The sequence below is a fragment of the Pteropus medius genome, unplaced genomic scaffold (assembly GCF_902729225.1).
Source record: "Pteropus medius unplaced genomic scaffold, Ma_sr-lr_union100, whole genome shotgun sequence".
Lineage (NCBI taxonomy): Eukaryota > Metazoa > Chordata > Mammalia > Chiroptera > Pteropodidae > Pteropus > Pteropus medius.
The window spans coordinates 30928422-30950215 of NW_024344378.1; the positions used below are offsets into that span (position 1 = coordinate 30928422).

At 35.8% G+C, this 21794-nt stretch overlaps 2 protein-coding genes across 3 annotated transcripts in view; one reads left to right on the forward strand and one right to left on the reverse strand.

Moving 5' to 3' along the window:
• PRKG1 (protein kinase cGMP-dependent 1) overlaps positions 1 to 21794 on the forward strand; it is a 1114039-nt gene that overhangs the window by 600603 nt on the left and 491642 nt on the right. The gene's annotated exons all lie outside the window — the stretch shown is intronic.
• On the reverse strand, positions 17922 to 21666 carry CSTF2T (cleavage stimulation factor subunit 2 tau variant). Its single transcript, XM_039871822.1, has one exon. The coding sequence runs from the start codon at positions 21579 to 21581 to the stop codon at positions 19791 to 19793; it is 1791 nt and encodes a 596-aa protein (XP_039727756.1). The 5' UTR covers positions 21582 to 21666; the 3' UTR covers positions 17922 to 19790.

Sequence of the window (21794 nt, forward strand, 5' to 3'; positions counted from 1 at the left end):
TAAATCTGAAGAATAATGTGATATGACTTACAGTTCTGTTTTTGACCCCTGTCGATTTCTTTTCTCATCTTGTGATCTCACCGTTTTTGAAACATTTTTTCTTTTTTATTTTATGCATGTGTGGATCTAGTATTTTTTAATATATATGGTCTATCAGAAATTAGTATATATGGTCTACATATATTTATCCTATTGCATACAACTTTTGTCTGTATTATAGTGATCAAAATTTGAGAATAGATGTTTTTAACATTTAAAGTCCAATTACTTATTTTAATATATTATAAGCAACTATTCATAATATCCCAGGGATATGCAGCTTTTTACAACCTGGACTGTGCTATTGACCTGTTACATGCTTTCAGAGTTAACTAGAATATAGAAAGGCATATTGGAACATATGAAGAGATTGGTTTTTCTTTTCTTATTTAGTTAAATTTGCTATTTCATGTGTTCCCCTAATTAAAGTATGCAATGCTAAAATTTAAGCAGCCTCTCTTAAACGTGAGCTTGAAATTTTTGACAGATGTTTGGCACCTGATTGAGGCTCCATTGGGATGTATAAATCAGTTATACCCACCTTTTTTAACTTTGAAAAATTGGTGAGATCTTCTGAGAAATTTGGTAGTTTCTGCTGCCTTTAATTATGCTCCTGGTAAATGACAAGCAGTCTTTTCAATAAGGAATAACTGCATCTCAGAACTGCTTAGCAGTGTAATCTTGAAGACATTTTAAAAGATTATTAAGGATACAAAGGTACATTGAAATTTAACTAAATGTATTACTACCAATGTAAGTAATTAAATCAAAGTGACAATGTGTATGAACCAGTTACATTCTAGCTAAAATATAATTAACTTGATTGGGCAATAATAATTCTGCCACAATTAGCTTACCTACTTGGAAGCTGGCAAATTTCTTTTCCATGTTGATTCCAAGATATATCCTGATGCATAAGTGGTAATGTGAATTTAAAAGGTGGTGAGAAGGCTATAGAGTTGAAGAAACAGGATATTTAATCCAGAGCTGTCTTTAAGTTTATTCTAATTTGCACATATATGGGAGAAGCAAATGTTTCTTAAGTGTCTAAAAATGGAGCAACTAGTATATTTCTACTTCGAGAGGAAGACAGGGTAGTTTTCAGTGAGGAAATATTTTGACAAGAAATTCTTCAGTTCACTTTATAGCTATAATCCTTCATATATAAGTGGGGCATCAATCTTACTGTTAGATAGCATGTGAATCATAATATCTCCCCAGAAACCATAAAAGTAGTTTAAAAGGTCACTGTTTTATTAAGTCCGCTGTGTTCTAAACTATTTGAGAAATGATGGAAAAACACTTGTGATTTGGTACTCTAGGATACTTATACTGGCACAGTATAAGTATGGGTAAAATATAAATTATGGAATCATGTCTTGCTGACCTTGTTGAAAAAGACTAATTTCTGCAAATAATAAAATGAAGTAAAATTGTGATTTTACTCAGGTCAAGAAAATCTATCAAGGCAAAAATTTAAACACTGTCAAGTCTATAAAAACAAGAAAATGTTATCTTCCAGTGTATCTGAGACTCTAGGCTGTTCTTCATGCCACGGCCTCAAAGCCAAGGCCTTAATAACGACTTACTCAAAAGCATTTACTAAGTCAAGGTCAAAGGATAACTGGTGGCATGATGCTGCCAGTTACTTAGCAAATCCCAGTCTAAGGTTTTCTGGTCTGCTACTCTACTGCCTTTAGTCCTTACCTTCTGTTTCCTCTATATAGGTATTTAAAGTTTGTCAATTTGGATTGTTTAAAAATAAACTCAAGAATATTAAAATTTTAGAAGTTTATTTGAGCAAAAACCAATTTTTTTTTTTTTTGGAATAGGGCAAAAGCATCTCACCTAGCAGGTAGAAAGGAGCTGCTAGGAGCTATACAAAATGAGAGACTTTTATAGGCAGAAGGGATCAGGACAAGAAAGTTATACAAGGACAAAAAGCAGGTTGGTTATTGCAAGGTGACTTTTCTTTAGGGAATGGCAGGGGTCTATCAGGTAGTCCTAACTAGTGCTGATCAGGGCTTCCTGATTGTCTTCAGATTCCATTTCTGGGAAAGATAAAACTGTGATTAAGTCTTGGTTTGGTGACATGGTTTAGCACAAGCAACTCCAGTTTAGGCCTATTGTCTTGTCCTTAACAGGATACATTAAATGTTAAAAGATGTTTCTTGAGGATCAGTTTAATATCCCTAAAGATTTTAAGGTTCTATGGTTCTTCGTTGAGTTTTGCAGAGAAATCCATTTTCTTTAAGTAACAGTGCAAGTCAATAACCCACACCTACTGTTTTTGTCTTCTCTGAAATCTTCTCAGTCAATTCTTGTGTGGCTCCAGTCATTTCAACATCTCTTTATCATTTCAGAAAGTGTCACGGATTTTGAGAAAATGTGGGACCACATAGTCATCAAGGCTTGTAATTTCCAATAGAGAAGCAACAAGGCAATGTGGCTATTTGTATTTATATTTAAATTCACTAAAATTATATTAAAGTAAAAATTCATTCACTCATATTGCACTAGCTATATTTCAAGTGCTCAGTAGCGCATGTGGCTAGGGAATATCATATCATCACAGAAGAACATTTTCATCATTGCGGGAAGGTCTCTTGGAAAGCACTGATTCAGATCAAACAAAGAAATTGTGTGAAAGGAACAAACTTTCCTCTACCCTCAAGGTTCTTTTTGCAGACCTTATAATCAAATAGACATGAGACATATTAGCAAGAGAAAATAACCAAATTTAATATATACATATGTATGGGAACCTCACATACATAAGAGTCAGAGACCCCAATGCATGAGAGGTTCAGAGATAGAAAGGGAATATGGGTATATAAGAGCTAGGGATGAGGTAAGGTGCTGGGGCTTCAGAGGATCATTGCAGTATGATACCAGCTGATGCTTAGTAAATAAAAGTTTGTCCTGCCCTATAGGTAGGTCAAAAGAGGTTATCCCTGATAATGTCTTATTATGGTCAAAGTTCCTAATAAAAGTTTTTCTAGGTAGTAGGTAGCTCAAAACAACCTACATACCACACAGCGGCATACTTTGGGGTGACTTGTTCTGAAACCCCACTAAACCAAACAACTCTGCCTAAAATTAATGAGCATTGTAAAGCCTCATTTAAACCATTATATATTACTCAAAGTTTCAAAAAGTTACTAATAAACAACAAGAAAAAACTATTTCAGTTCAACATTGACACTCCCCCCGTCTCCGCCCCCATCCCACCTCCTCCACTGTTACCTGTCAAAAGCCATTTGGATGAAATAAAGAAAAGAGGAAACTATCAACGAACTGTTATTCTTGAAGAGGATTCTAATTTATTTTTCCTTTTCTTTTTTTTTTCCAACTGTGTTATTTATAACAACAAAAGATTGCTAAATTTAAAAATGTTTAAATACTGATTTTTTTTTTTTTCTGCCTAACATTGCTGTACTGTTTTCTATGGTCACAAATGAGCCAGAAACTGTTTACTGAGATTTATGTGACAACATCTATTTTAAAGTAATAGTACGTGTCTTATTAATCTAAGTTGTCTATTCTCTTTTTCTTATCTTCTGGCATTGAGTCAAGGCTAATGTAATTAAATAATCATTCTAAAATAAAATGAGCTTCAAAGCAATTTTGAACTTTATTAAAATATAACATGCTGAAAAGTACACAAATCAAGTGCTCAGCTCAATTAAATATTATCAAGTGAACACACCTGTGTAACTCCCACCATTTTTATGATTTCAAAGCCCTTCTTGGGCCCCCTTCCAATAATTATCTCTCCCTTTCTTCTCAGAAGTGGCCACTATCCTGACTCATTACACAAGGTTACATTGTCCTATTTTTGCAATGGAATCATACTTACAATATGAGTTTTGTATGTCTGCCTTCTTTGGCTCATTCCATTCCTGACAGACATATTGTTACACCTGGTTGTATTTATTTCCTTTCTGTTGCTGCCTACTATTCCACTGAATGAATATACTACAATGTATTGACTCTGCTGTTATAAACATCTGGTTTGCTGGATTGTTATGTACATTCTTATACATTTCATTTATCTGATGAGCATTTGCAGGTATTCCTGTTGGTTATACCTTTCTATGCATTTTTTTTTTTGAACTTTAAAATGTAAGTGCCTTGGAATAGAATGCATTATTCAACTGTCCCTTCTTTATAAGTACAGTGTGTAAAGGTTTTGGATTTTTTTTTTTTTTTTTTAGAAAAGTATAGTGCATTTTGTACTGGAACAAGTCTACCACACCAGAACAGGGAGAATTTTTTACCTTGGTAAATATACTCCCCAGTGGCTTTGGGAAAGCAACAACCTAGACTCATACGGCAGTAACTATACTGCTCTCTGCTTCCAGTAGTCCACATCCTGGCTCTAATTAGATACAGTTGCCTGTCCAAAGATAATATCAGCCACTAGGGCAGAAACCAGGATCTCATCATCTGTTTGTGCTTAGACAGGCACTAGCTTTTAAAGATAGCCTAGAAGAATAACTTCAATATTTGTGTGTGTGTTAAATACATCTTTAAGAAAGCCCTAATTTCCCAATTGGAAGGAGAAAAAAATTGGGTAAGGACCACAGGTGATAAAGGGATGAAGATTATCTCATTTCTGTTTCATGGTCAACCTCTCTGATATGAGGGTTTTTTGTTTGCTTGCTTGCTTGCTTCAGCTTGCATCATGAGTTCTAAACAAATGTTATGGTCTTCTCTATGAAGTGAGAAAAGGAGAAAAAAGAAGATTAAAGATCAGGGAGAGGTGTTTTGTTCTCACACTGTTGGCACATTAAGCCATAACAGTTTGATAAGACATTAATTAGAAAATAAAGACCTGAGTGGATTCAAGAGAAAGAGGTCTTGCTTTCTCAGCATGATCTCAAAGTTTAGCTTAAAAACAACCATTAGCAAATACAAAGGGCAACACCTGTGCAGCTAGCTTCACAAGCAGTTCTTGAACTTCTGAGGCTCTCTGCAAGCAACTAGCAGGGGAAGCCACTGATAGGGCGGGTCTAGGAAGGCTTCTGACCAAAGCAAGTAGATTACATATAAATTTCACTTTCTATTTGAGGGAATAGAATACATTTTAGGTGTTACACATTTCTCTTGGTCAAGTGTGGATAGGATTAGAATTTTAAAAATAATAAATAAATAAAAGTAAACATTCTTAGGACACACTACCACCACCACCATCACCATCCTAAATCTTCTTGAATTTGAATCTCTGGGGATGGGGCTCAGAAATCTGTTTTTAGAAGCTGGAGATTCTGCAGTCAGATATGAGAATCCATGCTCTAAATAGAGCCTATTTGTGTTTGATTCATCTTTGCTCCATGTGATAAGGGGCTAGTTATACAGATTTCATTGTTTTACAGGAAGAGGTGACATTGCATAAGGAAAGAGGTTCATGGTTTCATTTCTCTGTTCTGTATTCACCAGAAAAGAGGCTGTGCCAAAGCTAAATGTCTTGTTTGGAGGCAGCTGGTTCAAGATCCCTGGAGCACTAGAAAAGGCTGATATAGGTGTGTCTGGTATGGTTAAGTCTGATGAGTGACTAGATGTTTCACATAAACTTCTCAGGGGCCTCAGGGTAAACATTGCTCATTGTCTTGGGATAAAATGTACTGATGTTTTTGGGGAGATGACTGACTATGACTATGGTGAATTAGTGATCTAAATATTCTCTTAATTCTTCTGATATTTATGATACATTTATTTATTGGTATTTATGAATATTAATAAATATTTACTAAACATATGGTTCTGTGCCAAGTATTAGTCTAGATATTGGAAATACAATAGTCATATAAAGTTTCTGCCATTTGGATCTTATCCGTCCCTCTAGTTCAACTAGTGTTATTCCTACAAGTGTTTTACTGCTGTATTTCTGGTGTAAATCTATCTTGTTAAGTCATAACTGTATTTTACACCAAGTTCCAAGTCAGCAGTTTCTGCAAAAAGACCTGTTTCACAAGCATAGTGCCTAAGCAGTAACCTATGGGTTTTCTCTTTATTTTTTCTTTTCTTACTGGCTAGGGTTACTAAATGCCTCACTCTCAAAAAAACAAAGCCATTCCCTGTTAAATCTCATGAAGATCTCACTTGTGGATTATTTAAAGCCCCAGAGGCATTCTCCACCTAAATTCCTGTGATTTTTTTCCTTATGTAATTGGTCTCTTACAGAGAAATCTTTCTCAACTATCACTCTGAACTTTTTTTTTAATTTCCATTCCCCAAACCCTTGAGTTTCTCCCTAAGTCTTTCAGCACAAAGATCAAACTCTTTAGTTTATCACTTGAGGCACTAGAGATCTAGGGCCCACCTTATCTCCTACTAGTCCTTTATATTCCACTTCTCCCGAAACCAAACTATTTACATAGTTCTCTGAGAGCACCCTGCTAGTTTATTCCAGTTTCTTGGCTCAAATTCTCTGCCCAGATTGGCTTCTTATTGACACCTCTCAGTCTTCAAAACTCAGTTCTGTTTCAAGAAAACTCCTCTAATTGCTTATATATTCAGATACTTCTTAATTGTGCTACTACAATATCACTGCTATAGTAAGTACTTGTACTGCCTTCAACTCTGGGGTTCTCGCCTCTAGACTATCCAATCTCCTTCAGGGTAAAGCGTATGCTCAGAGTGTCTGGAACAAAGTAGACACCACATAAATGTAAAATCACTAGGGGCGGCGTCCTTTTCAGTTGTTCAGAATCCCCATTGCCTGACACATGATGGGGATTAGATAAATGCTCACTAAAAGAATAGATGAACAAAATGAGCCATTTATACTTTTATTCCTTGTCCTCTGAGTACTACATATTATATAAGAATCCGTTAAAAATGAAGTGAGACGTTTCTTTAAATACATGGGCACTAGCAGATGACTAGCAGCCCTAACGATGCTGTTAATACTGCAAATTAGTGATGGAAATACCTGGTCAGTTAATTCACCTATGACTTTGAACCATTCCTCAAAATGACATCTAGCCATAAAATAACATAGTCGTCTGTATCTGTGCTCTCCAGTATGCTATCTGCTAGCCACATATGGCAACTAATGAATTAATTAAATGTGAATAAATTTTAAAATTCAGTTCATTAGTCCCATCAATCACAGTTTGTTTTCAATAGCCACATATAGCTAGTGACTGCCATATTGAAAGCATAGATATAGATTATTAAATTTTAATTTATGTTGACAGGTTCATATACTGGAAATTTACCCATTTTGCTTTTATTTTTGACAAGTAAAAATCTGAGCAGAAATACAGTAGTCATAAGTAAATACTCTCCAAAAATGAATAATTTTGCATAAATCTGCTTATAGAAACCAAAAGGTATTTGCTAAATTAATGTCGAGAATGTTAAAAGGTGATACTCCTTAAGAGTTCCTAAATAAAACTCTTATTCTACTAAAAAAAAAAAAAATCTATAACTTTGGATTTCAATGTAATTCAGTATTGTGGTAGTTTCCGTTATGGTAAAATAAGCATAATTGTAGGATTTATGTTATTTTAACACTCTTCACTTAAGCTGATTGCATTTCATAAAAACTTTCCAATACATGTAATTCTGTAGGATCATTTTCTTGAGTCAGGCTCAGAAACACTAGATGTATGTAAAACACAAAATACTATGTGAGAATTAATTAAATCATAATATTTTAGTGCATTTATTTTGAAAGTTTAATCAATACTTTAGCATGGTGTATACTGTCTTTGAAAGCATGAAGAGAGGACTGACTTGTACATAAAAATTTCATTCATAAAATACATTTATGGCACATGTACCCTGTATATAAAATCATAACAAATAGTGCGCATATTTCTTCAAACTTTTTATTGGGTTATTAAAGTTCACTTTAGATAAAAGGAAACACATTTTTGAAAATCCGTCCTCTGTTGTACTAGATAGAGCTATCAGAAATAGAAATATATAAGCCATTAAAGTTCAAGCTAGATAAAACCCTGATACCAATTCTATTCGTTTGTCTGAAACAAGATTTCAGGAGCTTGAAACCTCTTGGGTCAAACAGAGTCAGCTGTTAGAGTTTTTCAACATAAGATTGCCTTCACCATTGTAAACTTTGTATAAGATTTCTTGTTGTATAACATACAGCTTTACCATATAAGGAAATATAAGAAAAGTGGTAAAGGAGAAAGGTGACATTTTTCTTTCTCTGCCCAGATTTTATAGTCTTTTTACAGGCCACTCCAGTTTAAAATGCTTCCATCTCTGGTAATCGACTTTTCTTGGGGGTTCTTTCCTCTCTTAAAGTGGAGGTTCATAGGTGAACTGATTCTTTCTATCCTCTATTCCTCTTTTTCTTTCAGAGTGTATGGAGTAATAAACAGAGCTGGCTTTTATGTTTTCATGTTGCGCTTATGGCTTCTATGTCCACAGTTTCATTTTTTAAAGGAATAATATTAATATCTAGCACATATCACATACCAAGAGCTTACTAAGTATAGGCATGGTGCAAAGTACATTATCAAACAATCTTCTCAACTACACTAGGAGGTAGTTAGCTCAGTGTACAGATTGTGAAAGTGAGACATAGAAATGGGTCACACAGGTAGTAGTACTGCTAGAGCCAGAATTTAAATACAGGCAAAGACCATGTTCTTTATTACAATTACCTTCCTGGAAAAGTACCCTCTATGTCCTTCACTTTCAACTAATGTCTTCATAGTCTAGGAGAGGACAATGTTTTCCTTGACTCATAGGATCTGTGGCTGGGTCTGAAAAACTGACAAAGGCAAATTAACAGGAGAAAGGCATAAACAAATTTAATATGTTTTGCATGGCACAGGAACTTTCACAAGGAAATGAAGACCTAAAGAAACAGGCCTGAGTATTTTTATACTAGGTTTGATGAAAAGAGCACAATAGGGGAGGAATATTATAGGTTAAGGAAATTTAGAAGACCTGTTTACCAAGATCCTTCTGGGCATCCCTTTAACTTCGGAGATAAGAATGCTACTTTTGGGTATAGGGAGAAACCTCTCACATGAGGGTTTTATGATCCATTTCAGGGGAGATGGACAGGGGGAAGGTCAGGGGGACCTTTCTGCTTCTGCCTTTTTTTCAAACTTCTTTAGCTTAAAGTATTCAATATGTCAAGGTGCCATATTTTGGGATAGTTTGTCTTGAACCCCATTAATCACATACAAATATGAAGATTATTAACTTCTATTTTCAAAAAGATATAAGAATATAATTGAAAGCCCTCACTTCTATCACTGCAACTCACTCCTATTTCAAGTCAGTTCTTAAATTACAAAAGAATTTCTTTCATGTTTTAGGGACTATCATTTGATTATCTGCTTACCTGAAATAGAAACTCTGAAATCACAAACCATTTTATTTTATTTTATTATTTTATATTTTATTTTATTTTTATTGATAGATCAAAGGGATCAAACATTTCTCCAAAGAAAATATACAAATAGCCAATAAGCAAATGAAAAGATACTGAACATCATTAGCCATCAAAGAAATGCAAATCAAAATCACAAAGAGATACCAGTTCACACACGCGTATGTGATATAATCAAAAAGAAATTAACAAGTGTTGACAAAGATGTGGAGAAACTGGAACCCTCATTCATTGCTGTGAAAATGTAAAATGGTGCAGTTACTTTGGAAAATAGTCCAACGGTTCTTCTAAAAGTGAACATAGAGTTATATAATGCAGTTCCACTTCTAGGTATATATTCAAGAGAGATGAAACATATGGCCACACGAAAACTTGCACACAAATAGTCGTAGCAGCACTATTTATAATAGCCAGAGTGAAACAATACGAATATCCATGAACTGGTGAATGGATAAACAAAAGTGGTATATGTATATAGTACAATATCATTTGACATAAAAAAAAAAGGAATGCTACAACATGGATAACTCTTAAAAACATGCTAACTGAAAGAAGCTAGTCACACGCACACACAAAAAAAACATATGATTCCATTTATATGGAATATCCAGAATATTTATAAAGACAGAAAACAGATAAGTGGTTGCCTAAGGTTGAGCAGGGAAAAAAAAAATGAGAGTGGGGAGTAAGTGCTAATGAATAGTTTCTTTTGGGGGTAATGAATATGAAATTTAAGGTGTGCTGATGGTGCACAACTCTGAATGTACTAAAAACCATTGAATTGTATAATTTAAATGGATAAATTTTCTGGTGTGTAAATTATATAAAAATGTAAAAAAAAATAGATCACAGGAAATGTAGGTCACAGGATCGTTTAAATTAGATATTAACTAGAACTTTCCAGAAGAAAATATTCAGTTTTATAGATTTCTTATAATCTATTATAATTCTGTATAAATATTTCCATTCTAAGCTGTTTTTATTTTTATTTTTATTCTTGATTCTACCAAAGCCTAGGTTTATTTGGTTCTTGGGACGAAAAAACAATATGTAAGGACAAAGGATTGATTTTATAAATCTTTCACTGTTGCCTAAAAATCACCTCTTTATAGACCTGTGATGAACTTTCTCAATGGACATGATGCCTGATGTTTCTCACATTCAGTCCTTAGCGTGAAAACTGTTCTACCGCCTCACTCTATTCTTCCTGAAGCAAAATGATGTAATGGGGAGAGTAAGGGCCCAGAAGTCAGACAAACTTAGGTTCCGTGGTGTCTCTACCTCCTATAAGCTATGGGACTCATGGCAAACTAGTTAACTTCTCCAAGCATGTTGCTTCATATGGTGTCCAAACTTCAGTGAAATTAGATTTGATGTATGTCAAGTGCCTAGCATTTACTAGTTTCTTGATAAATGCTTTTTACATTTTAACCATGACCCAAGCTTCCAGAAGAGGCCATGAGACTTGTAATCAAAAACTGTTAGTTCTGGAGCACCTGAAATACCCTTGCTACTACCACTTCCCTCTCTCAAAAACACATCTCTCTCCTACCCCCAATCTTGTGGCTGATGTCTGAAATTCCGCTATTACAGGCTCCTTCCCTCAAAATATTTGATCATTGTGTAAATAAAAATGCTAGAGTAAAAATATTTTAAACAATTATATTTCATGTCTTTATCAATGCAAAGAAATTTTTCTTCCTTTCTTTATCAAAACAAAAGAAAAAATCCTTTAATGGTATGGCGGATAAGACCCCGAAGATACAGTGGGTGCCTAAAGATAAGCTGGAGAGAACACTACTTGCTTGGTGGTAGCCACAATCACGCATGTGGAGCATGTCCATAGTTTAGGGAGAATTAGTGAAAAAAATTTTAAGCTGTCTCCCCTCCCCCCTTTATTCTTTCTCTCTCCCCCTGAAAGTAAATTTGTGCTGAAATACCACTTTCCAGCCATGGTAATTTACATGACTTTACCAGCGTTGGCCCTGACAGATCAGTTTCACAATCTTGCCCTGGCTGGACCTAATTGTGTCACTGGCCAGCTCATCCATCTTCCCCCTCCTTGTGAGTAATCCTGGGTGAAAGGACTGGACAAGAGATGCAAAAAAGCCTTTTTTCTTCTCTCCTTTCCTGAAGATAATCCAACTCTGATTCCTCAGGAGGAACAGTTTTGGGATACTTTTTTAAACCAAGGTTATTATTGCTCAAGGTTCAACCATTTTACATATCCCAGCAGAGGCATGAACTAGGGAGAAAATTGCAAAAATGTGTTTATCTGAAAAAAAAGAAAATAACAAAATACTCATCAATCAACAATTCTATAAATCATCTCACTTCCAATTCACAAAATATTTTCTAATTAAGCTAATTGTCTTTCCCCTATAGGCAAACAAGCCCCAAATTAGGAACTAGAATGTAAGTAGTCTGAATACATGTGAAAATGAGAGGTTCATATGATCTAAGGTCACCTTCACAGCCTAACAATGCTGCAGTGGTGTTATCATTTGTAAGGCCTTGATTTGAATTTTAATTGTTGTTTATTAGAAATGTTTTGAGTTAAGTCACTTAAAACCAATGTAAACTTTTCTTTATGGGGGAAAAAAATTAATTTGCTTAATTTATAGATGTTGGTTAATTTGTTTACTCGATAATGATCAGGTTCAAAGGTAAAGTTTAAAGGCACAAATTACAGTATTGAGTTTGATATCATTTCCAGTAAGTCTACTGAAAATAACAGAACAAAAGCTGGGCAGATACTTTCAATTGCTTTTGCTATATCGGTCTTTTCTTTCTGGTGCATAGAAATATTTAGACAAGGTTTGAAAAATATATAGCAGCAGAATTCTGTTGAGAGTTTACTTCTCACTGAAGCATCATGCTTATTTCATGGCTTTAAGATTTCTGTTGTCTAGACAATAAGTTTGGTGAGGTTAGTTAGGAAATATTTCTGGGTCATTCTTGACTGAATAGACACATTATGAGATTTATGGATCGGAGAACAATTCATGTTTTATGATAGAATTTTTACAAAAGGTGGAATTTGTCCTAGAGAGTCACTGTTACTCACAGTTTGGCTGAAACAATTTTTGATGATGTTTCTGATGATAATATGTAATAAATATAAATGTATTCTTTCAAATAAAAAGTTGACATGGCTTCTCTTCCACCCTTGAGAAAAAAGTCACACATATAGACTAAATGTAAACTCAGATGACTTCCCAAAACAATGGAAGTTTCATCTATAGTATTTTATGTTAGGTTTCCCATTAAGCCTAATATTCATTAAATTATGTGAAGGAACAGGTTTTTTGTTTGCTTGGTTTTCAAAATGGCTTTTAATAGAGGAGTTATCTCCTTTATTTACCTCAGGCTAGATTGGGATTTTTGCCAATTCTTGACCTCCTGTGCCATTGGAGGGGCAGCCATTTGGGCAAATTAAAAATCCCTTCTATTTGCCATTAATATTAATTGTTAAGGTGCTTTTTAAAAATTTTTATTTCTTTTAGAATTAGTTTTTAAGCTGTACTTCTCATACTTTTACTTGCATGTGAATCACCGGGGGATCTTATTAAAATGCATATTCTGTTGGGCAGATCTGGGGTGGGGCTCAGATTCTGCATTTCTAACAACAGGCTTCCCACGTGATGCCGATGCTGATAGTCTAAGGATCCTATTTGAATTAGCAAGAGTTTAAAGCATATTCAGTATCCTTGAGCTGAAAGAAGGAGGGAGAGGGTAGGAGGAGGATTAGGATGGAGGCATGTTAGTGACTTTCCTGGGTAATCCCTGTAGAGATGGAAGGGGAACAGCTAAGACAGTACCAACCTTCAGGTTAAGTTTCCTCAAAGGTTTTTCCATTATCTGAAAAATTTCAGAGGAAATTGAAGGTTTTGAAATAATGCTTTGTTTATGATTACTAGTTTCAAAATTCCTTTAAAATGGAACAAAGAATTTGATACTTACAATGTAATTTGAATACCTAATTCTAGATTTTAAAGATTTTTAAAGTATTTTTTCAATTATCTTGCCCCCACAAAATTTAACAGCTATCCATTTTTAGCCACTCAAATTTTATCAGATCTTTTCAAAATATTCAACATAGTTTTTGTAGAAATAACTTTTTCACACTCATTTTAACAATATCTATCACTATATATGTTAGAAAAGTTAGTATAATTGGTAAGCTGATTTACTATCACAGTTGACATGATGAATATATATTCAGCATGGTTTTCTTAGAAATAACTATTTTTGCTTAGAAATAACTATTTTTGCAATCATTCTATATATACATACATACTATTTACATCTATATACCTATGGCTATGCCAATATCTATGTATTACAGTAATAAGTACAACTAACATAAATTTAGGAACAAATACAATTGACATGATAAACATAATATGGGCATAATAAAGAGTAACTCATTAATGGCAATCATTAAGTTTGCCTTGTGCATATAACATACTTTGCAAAGGACTGGAGAGCATGGATTAATGTTTAAGTGGTGCTCAAGTAAGAGAGCTACTTTAAATAGCAAACCAAATAAGGAGATGAGATAACATGGGGATACCATTTTATTTACTTTTTGCTTTTTCCTTAAAACATTTTATTACTTATGAATTTTAATGAGTATAATAAATGAGTGACCACATAAATGTATAAATTGCAAAATATTTTTGGTATATGAGGATGCCATTTTAAACACCTCTCCGAGTAAGGGTTATATAAGTTGAAACCTGAGTAAAGAGAAGCAACTAGCCAATCAAAGCCTGGGAAAAGAGTGGGGTAAGAGCAAGGGAAATTGCCCAGGACAATGCTCAGAGATGACAATGAGTGTGTCAAATTCAAGGAAATGAAGCTAGACCTAACGTAGCTCTAGCAGGAGGATGTGAGATTGATGTAGGGAAGATATAAATTACTTAAGGCTTTAGAAGACGTGCTAAGGATATAGAATTTTATTCTAAGAGCATTGTAAACCATGAGCGGTTTTACACAAAGAAACGCCTAGATCTGATTAAGGTTTTTGTTGTTTTTGAATTGGTATGTTTCCTATGTATAAATTATATACTGAATTTTTAAAAATTAGTTAATAACAAAAAATATTAAAAACTCCGTTCTATTATGTATACTAAACATGTCCATTCTAGAGCTGTTAGCATTCAATATTACTTATGTATGACATATTTCTCATTTTGTAAATTATTGAATTGAAAGATGTTAATATTTTGGCTTAGTATTTATTAAAATTACAGAAGATTTGTGGGAGAAATGTACTCATTGGATTAGTGAACCAGAATATTCCTTTGCACAGTATAACACATAAATAAAAAACATGCCATACCTTTTGCTCTTGTTTTTGTCTGTTCTGGGTTTTTGGTTGGTTGGTTGAATTTGTAGAAATACACTGCTGAACCAGTTGCTCGGCCGTTTTTCTAGTTCACATTTGTCAAATTAGATGATAAAAATTTTAATTGAACCTAATAGCGTTTTCATATGGAGTAAAAGCAGTTGTAAACTCAAATTATTACAAGTTCTGGCAAGTAATTGTGTGAATTAAACCTAATATAAAACATAGGGAGAGCCTGAGCATGTGGCCATATTGGAGAATATATGCTGCGCCTAAATGCAATCAGATTCAAAATTTTTGAAAACCTGGGGCTCCTCAAACAAATATCTACAAGCTTATTTGGCCCACAGATTCTGGGTCTGTGGTCCAAAGATATTTAAAGCTTCTACAGGACAAAACTTGACAAAAATTGACCTGAGGGCGGGGTGAGGAGATTATGTGATTCTAGAGATTTCTCAACAATGTCATTTCTTGGCTTAAAATAAATGAGGGTCTTTTTCTCTGCTTAGTAAGTGTAAAAAAATATAATCATTTTGGATTTAGGCTTACCTAAAGATAGGAAATATATTCGAGTAATAGGCTGTGGTCACGTTTACATTTTTCGTCCTCATTTATGTTGCCGTGTTATTTAATATGTGAACAAGGGTGATATTTGGGATATAGAATATGATTTTATGAATGCTAATGCACCAAGCCCTATATAGCCTTTCATAAACTCAAATATATAATTTTAATGCGTCTCATTCTGTGAATGTTATTCAAGTGAACCTTTAAGGAAATCGGGCACTGTGAGTCATAGCAGATATATCTTTTTCTGTGTAACATCCAGGGATAAATGCATATTCTTAAATAGGTACAGGTTGCTTCATATTCAGGCAGCTCGGTGTAGTAGTGGAATCGAACGCCAACAGGTACATTGAAACGGCCTACAGATTTTTGCAGTAAATTATTAAAGAAATTAGTAAGACAGAATTCTAAAACAACTAATTAAAGAAAATAATTTTGGGAGAATTGCTGGTTTTATTTCTTGATGCCCAACACATCATGAATTATACTTTTGTGACATCATGCATTATACTTTTGTGACAAAAATTAAGTAATCAAGCAGATATGATTTTTTTTAATGACCAATCTTTTTAAATAACCCCTTTGTGAATATATGATATTAATTTCAAATGTCTGAAGATTTTATACATACTGACTCATATAAAATTGATTATGGTTGAGAATGTAGTATATTCTAACTCCTTGATAATACTTACCTTCCTTTGGGACATAAATCAACTGCTGGTTTTAAAGAGCTGTCATTAATTAGAATATCATTTCTTTCTCTAGGTAAATACTTCTGTATTTAAGTACTAGGTTTGTTATTTTTGACCTGCTACTTCAGTGTCACTTTTGATACAATATATGCCCTTCACTGACATAAATTATATTCCTTGTTAGAAAAAATATCAAGAAGAAAATTGATAGTTAACATCGCATGAGAAAGGTAATTAGTAATATAAATATTTGTGAAGCTAAATTTTCACCCAAAGGAATAAACTTTTGTTTCAGGATGCAAATTAAAATGCTTAGAAATCTGATTAAGATCTAAAATAGACATATTATGAACTATATCAGCATATTGTGTAATATACCAATATCATATATACTATTAATATCTAATATTAAAACTTTATTTTAAATATGATAATTTCCTTAAAATGAATAATTTTTGATCATAGAGCAATCTTGATAAGAGACTGGTGAGAAAAGCAAGCTCAAACAGAAGTCTGTCTAGAGATTAGCTGACAATATAAAGCAATAAGAGGCTGACATATTCTTTTGTGAGAAGACTGTGAGATGTAACTGATAATTCAGTTTCTCTGCCACAGCAGGCTGTTACACATAATTATCCTTAGACCTCATCCGACCTAAGAAAAAGGCCTGACAAGCCATAGGAAATTAGGTTCCCTGTGCTTAATGTCCCATCACAGCATGAAAAAACAAAAGCTTTGCAAGCTGTGATTGTTCCCCTCCCGCCCGCTCCCCGGCTTCTACCATCAGATTTCTGAAAAGTGTTGTTGAAAAGTCATACATGATCTCCCTTGGATTAACCTACATTCACCTGAAATTCACATTGGCTATTTTATGGAATACTCCAAAATCAGAAGTCCTGGAATAGGGCAGCAGCAGACATTAAAACACATTTTGGTTTTAAATCAGAAACATAAGAGGAAGTACTAATGGGTAAGCACAAATTAAAGTTGAACATTTCATGTTCTCAAAGAACATATATTGCCCAAGAAGAATAAGCACTCAAGAAGTATTTACAAATCAGTGTTTCACTGCACTGTCTTCAACTATGGTTATTACGAATGAATTTGTGATTTGCAGTCTATCATTTGGGAAAATGCAGAATGTCAGAGGTTGTAACCAAACATTATGTAGTAAAACACATAAGATTCTGATTGTAGCAGACACATATTGCTTGCATTCTTAACTATCAAAATGAAATAAGGCTCTATACTCTTTACATCAACATTGGGACAGTCAGATTGTGAATTGGAAGAAAGCACTTAATTTTATTAGGCTTATCAGAGTAAAGATTTGGAACATATGGACTCTAAATGCTTTTGGAGGAAACTTATGTGCTCTTAATGGGACTTTTCTCCTCCCCCACCAAGAACCTGATAGAATGTATTGTCCCTTCCTTTTCACCTGTGATTTTTGTTGGAACAAATACAGAAATAAGACAGTCTGTGATGAGTTCTTGGTCTATTAGAAGTGGGAATTGGGTACACAGGGTAAAGTAAACACAGAGTATTGCTATAAAGAAGTGCTGTCAGTAATGAAAACACCTAGAAGCTGACCCTGGAATACAGAGGAGAGTTCTTTACAGGGGAAAATAAACAAAAGGAAGCCTAATATCTGAGTATCTACCAAGATGTTGCTAGTGATACCAACCATAGAATAACACACCTTTATAATTATTTCAATTGTGGAACTATATAAATAATGACTATAAGAGATTCCCACCCATTCCTGCTATTTACTTTTGTCTTTTTTATTAAAAAAAAAAAAAAAAGTATTCAGGCCCTATTGATCTCTCAAGAGTAGATCACATGAATGCATTCATTAAAAGTAAATATATCAGAAACTAAATTGAGACTTAATTGTACATTCTTTTTATTAAGTCTGCATTAAACAATGCAAAGATTTACTACAACAAAGAGCATAACATTTAATAGTTTTCATTTAGTGTCATTCAGTGAAAGCTTTGGGATAAAGCAACTATAATTTCAAAGTAATGAAACCAACTCTGTGAATAAGTATAATCCAAAACTATCATATATGTAAAGAAGTTATAACAGAGTTATCCCCTCTAACACAGGGGAAGCATATAAAAACATGAGAAAATTAACAGTATGAATAGCAATAAAAACAAGAATAAAATAGGTAGCCAGAAACAGTGTAGAGATGACAACTTTGTAAAAATAGAGTGAATTACCCATTTAAAATGTAAAAACTTTGCAAGGGGAAAAATAATTCAATTTCCTAGTCTCAGCTCTCTCCTTGTATCAAATGACATTTTTTCTCTGTAACTAGCTATTAGTTTTCCTTCTCCAGAATAAGATCACCTGGTTATTTAGGTGTTTATGTTGTTAATTACTAACAGTCTGACATAAATTTTCACATTCCACATTCTCATGGCTTAAAAACAGATTAGGTAGTAGCTCTAAAGGAAATGTGATAAGCCCCATCTTTCTACTCATTTTGACTATGTCTCAGTGGTATGTATATTCGGACTAAATGGCTTTATTATTTATAAAAAGTAATGAGTAAACTAACTGTGCAGAGCTCAGGCTACAAAGATCTCTCTACCTACCTGGGCCTCAATTAATCTAATAAAATGGTGATAGACAAATAGATTTTGAAATAAGAAAGCTAAAAGACATGTTAAATGTTGCTGAGACTAAAATTTTTAACTCCTGATTCTGGTTGACCAGATGGCTACTATTTGTATATAGACACTAGTTGCCAAGAAGCGGAGCTCCACTGCATGAAGCTCTTTGCTGTTTATGAAAAAGCCCAATGCTGTGTATACTTCATCCAGATAAACTGGTCCCTAGACACTGACCTTAGGGAAGGATGTAAGGGAATAACTCAGATTCAGATTTGGGGCTTAAAGACTACTAAGAAATAGGAAGGTACTGAGAAGATAGTAATACTGAGTCTCATCAAAGCAGACTTAAGTACCTGGTTGATCCTAGAACTGTCCCAGCAAAATCATGTTCAGGGCCAGGCCAGAATATTGCTGGTCTCTGAAGGGTGAGATAAATGAAACATCACACCAGATGCATTCCTTGATTTTTCAGGTAGTATAGCCTTAGAAAAAACAATTTCAATACCACAAGTGTACACTTATCCTGCTAGCTCTAACATTTCTAAATAATTCCAAAGCACTTACAATGCAGCATTCTACTGCCCTCAAAACAGGATTTTGTATTTTAAATGACTTACCAAAAATATAGATCTTATAATTTTGAGGTAAACTTCTTTATTTTCTTATACAACCAAAACTCTTAAACTATCTTGGTACATTACCATTTAACAGGTCATCTTTTAGTCTTTATGTGCAGATTTCACATCATTTTACTCAATATTTTTAAAAAATGTAGTTAACATATTGTAGACACTTTCAATATTGCTGCATATTCTTTGTAATCTTATACGGTATAATACAATCATTTTCAGAGTTATTTTGTGTGTATTTACAGTAAATTAAAGTGAACAGACCCACTCCCTCCTCCCTCTAGTCCCACCCCCCCACCCCCACATTAAAAAGGAAAACAGAAAAAAAAAAAAAAGACAAAAAGAAGAAATGAAATTAGGTTCTGGCAGGAGGAAATCCCTAATCATTCAAGTGTGGGGGTGCAGAACTCAGTTTTTGCACCCATTCTCCATGCTACGAAACACACAAACAACAATAAAAAAACTTTGAGATTACTGCCAACTATTTTCTAGAACATTTCAAGAAGCTCCAGTAGATTTTTGGATTTGTTCCTTCAAAATCAGAATACTCTGCCTTTGCTCAGGAGGCAACATGGCAATTTGATCTGCAGTCAGTTGAAGAACCTGCATGATCAAAGCTGCCTTTTCTTGATCCTGTGGAGTTACTTGGCTCTGCCCAGGACTAAAACTGCTAGGCTGGCCTCCACCTTGCTTGCCAGCTCCCTGTATACCTGTTCCTTGTATGCCTGCTCCCTGCATGCCCACTCCTTGTATGCCTGCCCCCTGCATGCCTGCTCCCTGTATGCCAGCTCCAGGATTTCCCACACCTGAAATGCTTGGGACCTGCCTGGGTCCCTGAGGACCACCTGCCCCCATATTAATGGGACCAGGACCCTGGATTCCACTGGTCATAGGGCCTCTCGAACTGGGGCCAGGGCCCCGTATTTCCATGCCTCTTGCATCCATGCCTCTTGCTTCCATCCCTCTGGTTTCCATTGCACAGGTCTCTATTCCTCTTCTCTCCATCACTCGTGTCTCTAAGACCTCAGTTTCCATGGCTCGGGTCTCCATTCCTCGAGAATCTCTACTACCTCTAGCATCCATAGGTAGACCTCTTTGATCCATCATGGGTCCTCTGGGCTCTCCAATTAGCAGTCTCGGATCAGCTAATGGCCCTCCCCTCAGCTCATGTGAGGAAGGGCCACGGCTGTCATGACCGGGGGCATGGTGCATTGGGGGACCCTGATGAGGTGGCCCAAGATAGCCTCTGGGCTCGACTTCTCCGGTGACTGAAAGCAAAGTCCCTCCACGTGGGTCATTTGGAGCATCTCCTAACAGTCCTCGAGGAGGTAGGCCTCCAGCAGTCATGGGTCCACGAGGCATAGGAGCTCTAGGATCCGACATCTGCACTTGCCCCCGCTCTAAAGGCACTGGACCAACCCCTGGCATTCCAACTTGGGGCTGCATTGCTCCACCAGGAGTCAAGGAACCAGGACCAGGTCCAGGAACCGCAGCTGGTATTGGCCCCGGGGCTGGAATTCCACCCTGGATAGGGGTCTGCATCAGAGGAGGAATGTCTTTCACAGGCCTTCTAGCCAAATGCTGAGGCTGAGGAGCTGGAGGATTCTGCTGGTTCAGCAAAACATTAGGTCCTTGGCAGAGACCAGGGCCGGAGACGGGGCCAGAGACAGGCTGAGATTTGCCTGGGATCAGTGGTGTGACATGTATCTTGCGATGCAAAATTTTCAGAGCAATCTCTGGATCCATGATTCTCATCACTACTTGTGCCTGCAACAGCGCATAAGCCAGTTGAGGATTTTGAAGTAACATGTTTCGAGCTTCCTGGTGACTGTTTTGGACACAGAGCTTCATCTGCTTCATCAGCTCAAACATCTGCTCCGGGGGCAGACTAGCGACTGCTCTGGTAATTGACTCAGGGGCATCTTCTGGATCGATGGGGTCCCCATAGGGTGAGTCAATGATGGGCGCTGCAGGCCCTAAGCTCTTTAACTCCTCTTTGTTCTTTTCACTGGCAGCATTGTCCACCCGCAGCGCTCTGCCGCTGAACTCCCGCCCGTTCAGGTTCCGCATGGCACTAAGCGCGGTCTCCTGGTCTTGATACTCGCAGAAGCCATAACCCTTGGGTTTTCCCGTCTCTCTATCGTATACCAGCCGGAAACTGACAACAGAACCAACCTCCGAAAAAATGTCCTTCAACTGCTCCTCAGTTGCCTCATACGGAATGTTCCCCACGAACACGGAACGCAGTGATCGATCCATTGCCGGGTCTCTCACCGCCAAACTCGACATGATTCCGGCTGGGCGCACACCGGCGAGCGGATTCTTCCAAGAGTCGTCCTCCTGCGACCCACACTTCCGCTGAGCAACGGAAGCGGCTCTCAAATTCCGGGCAGAAACCTCAGAGATCCGCTTAAATCGTTCCGCTTATCCGCGGAATCTGCACTTCTACTTCCACTAACTTAGCTAATGCTTTCTGCCCCTGGTCCTAAGTAATTCTGCCAG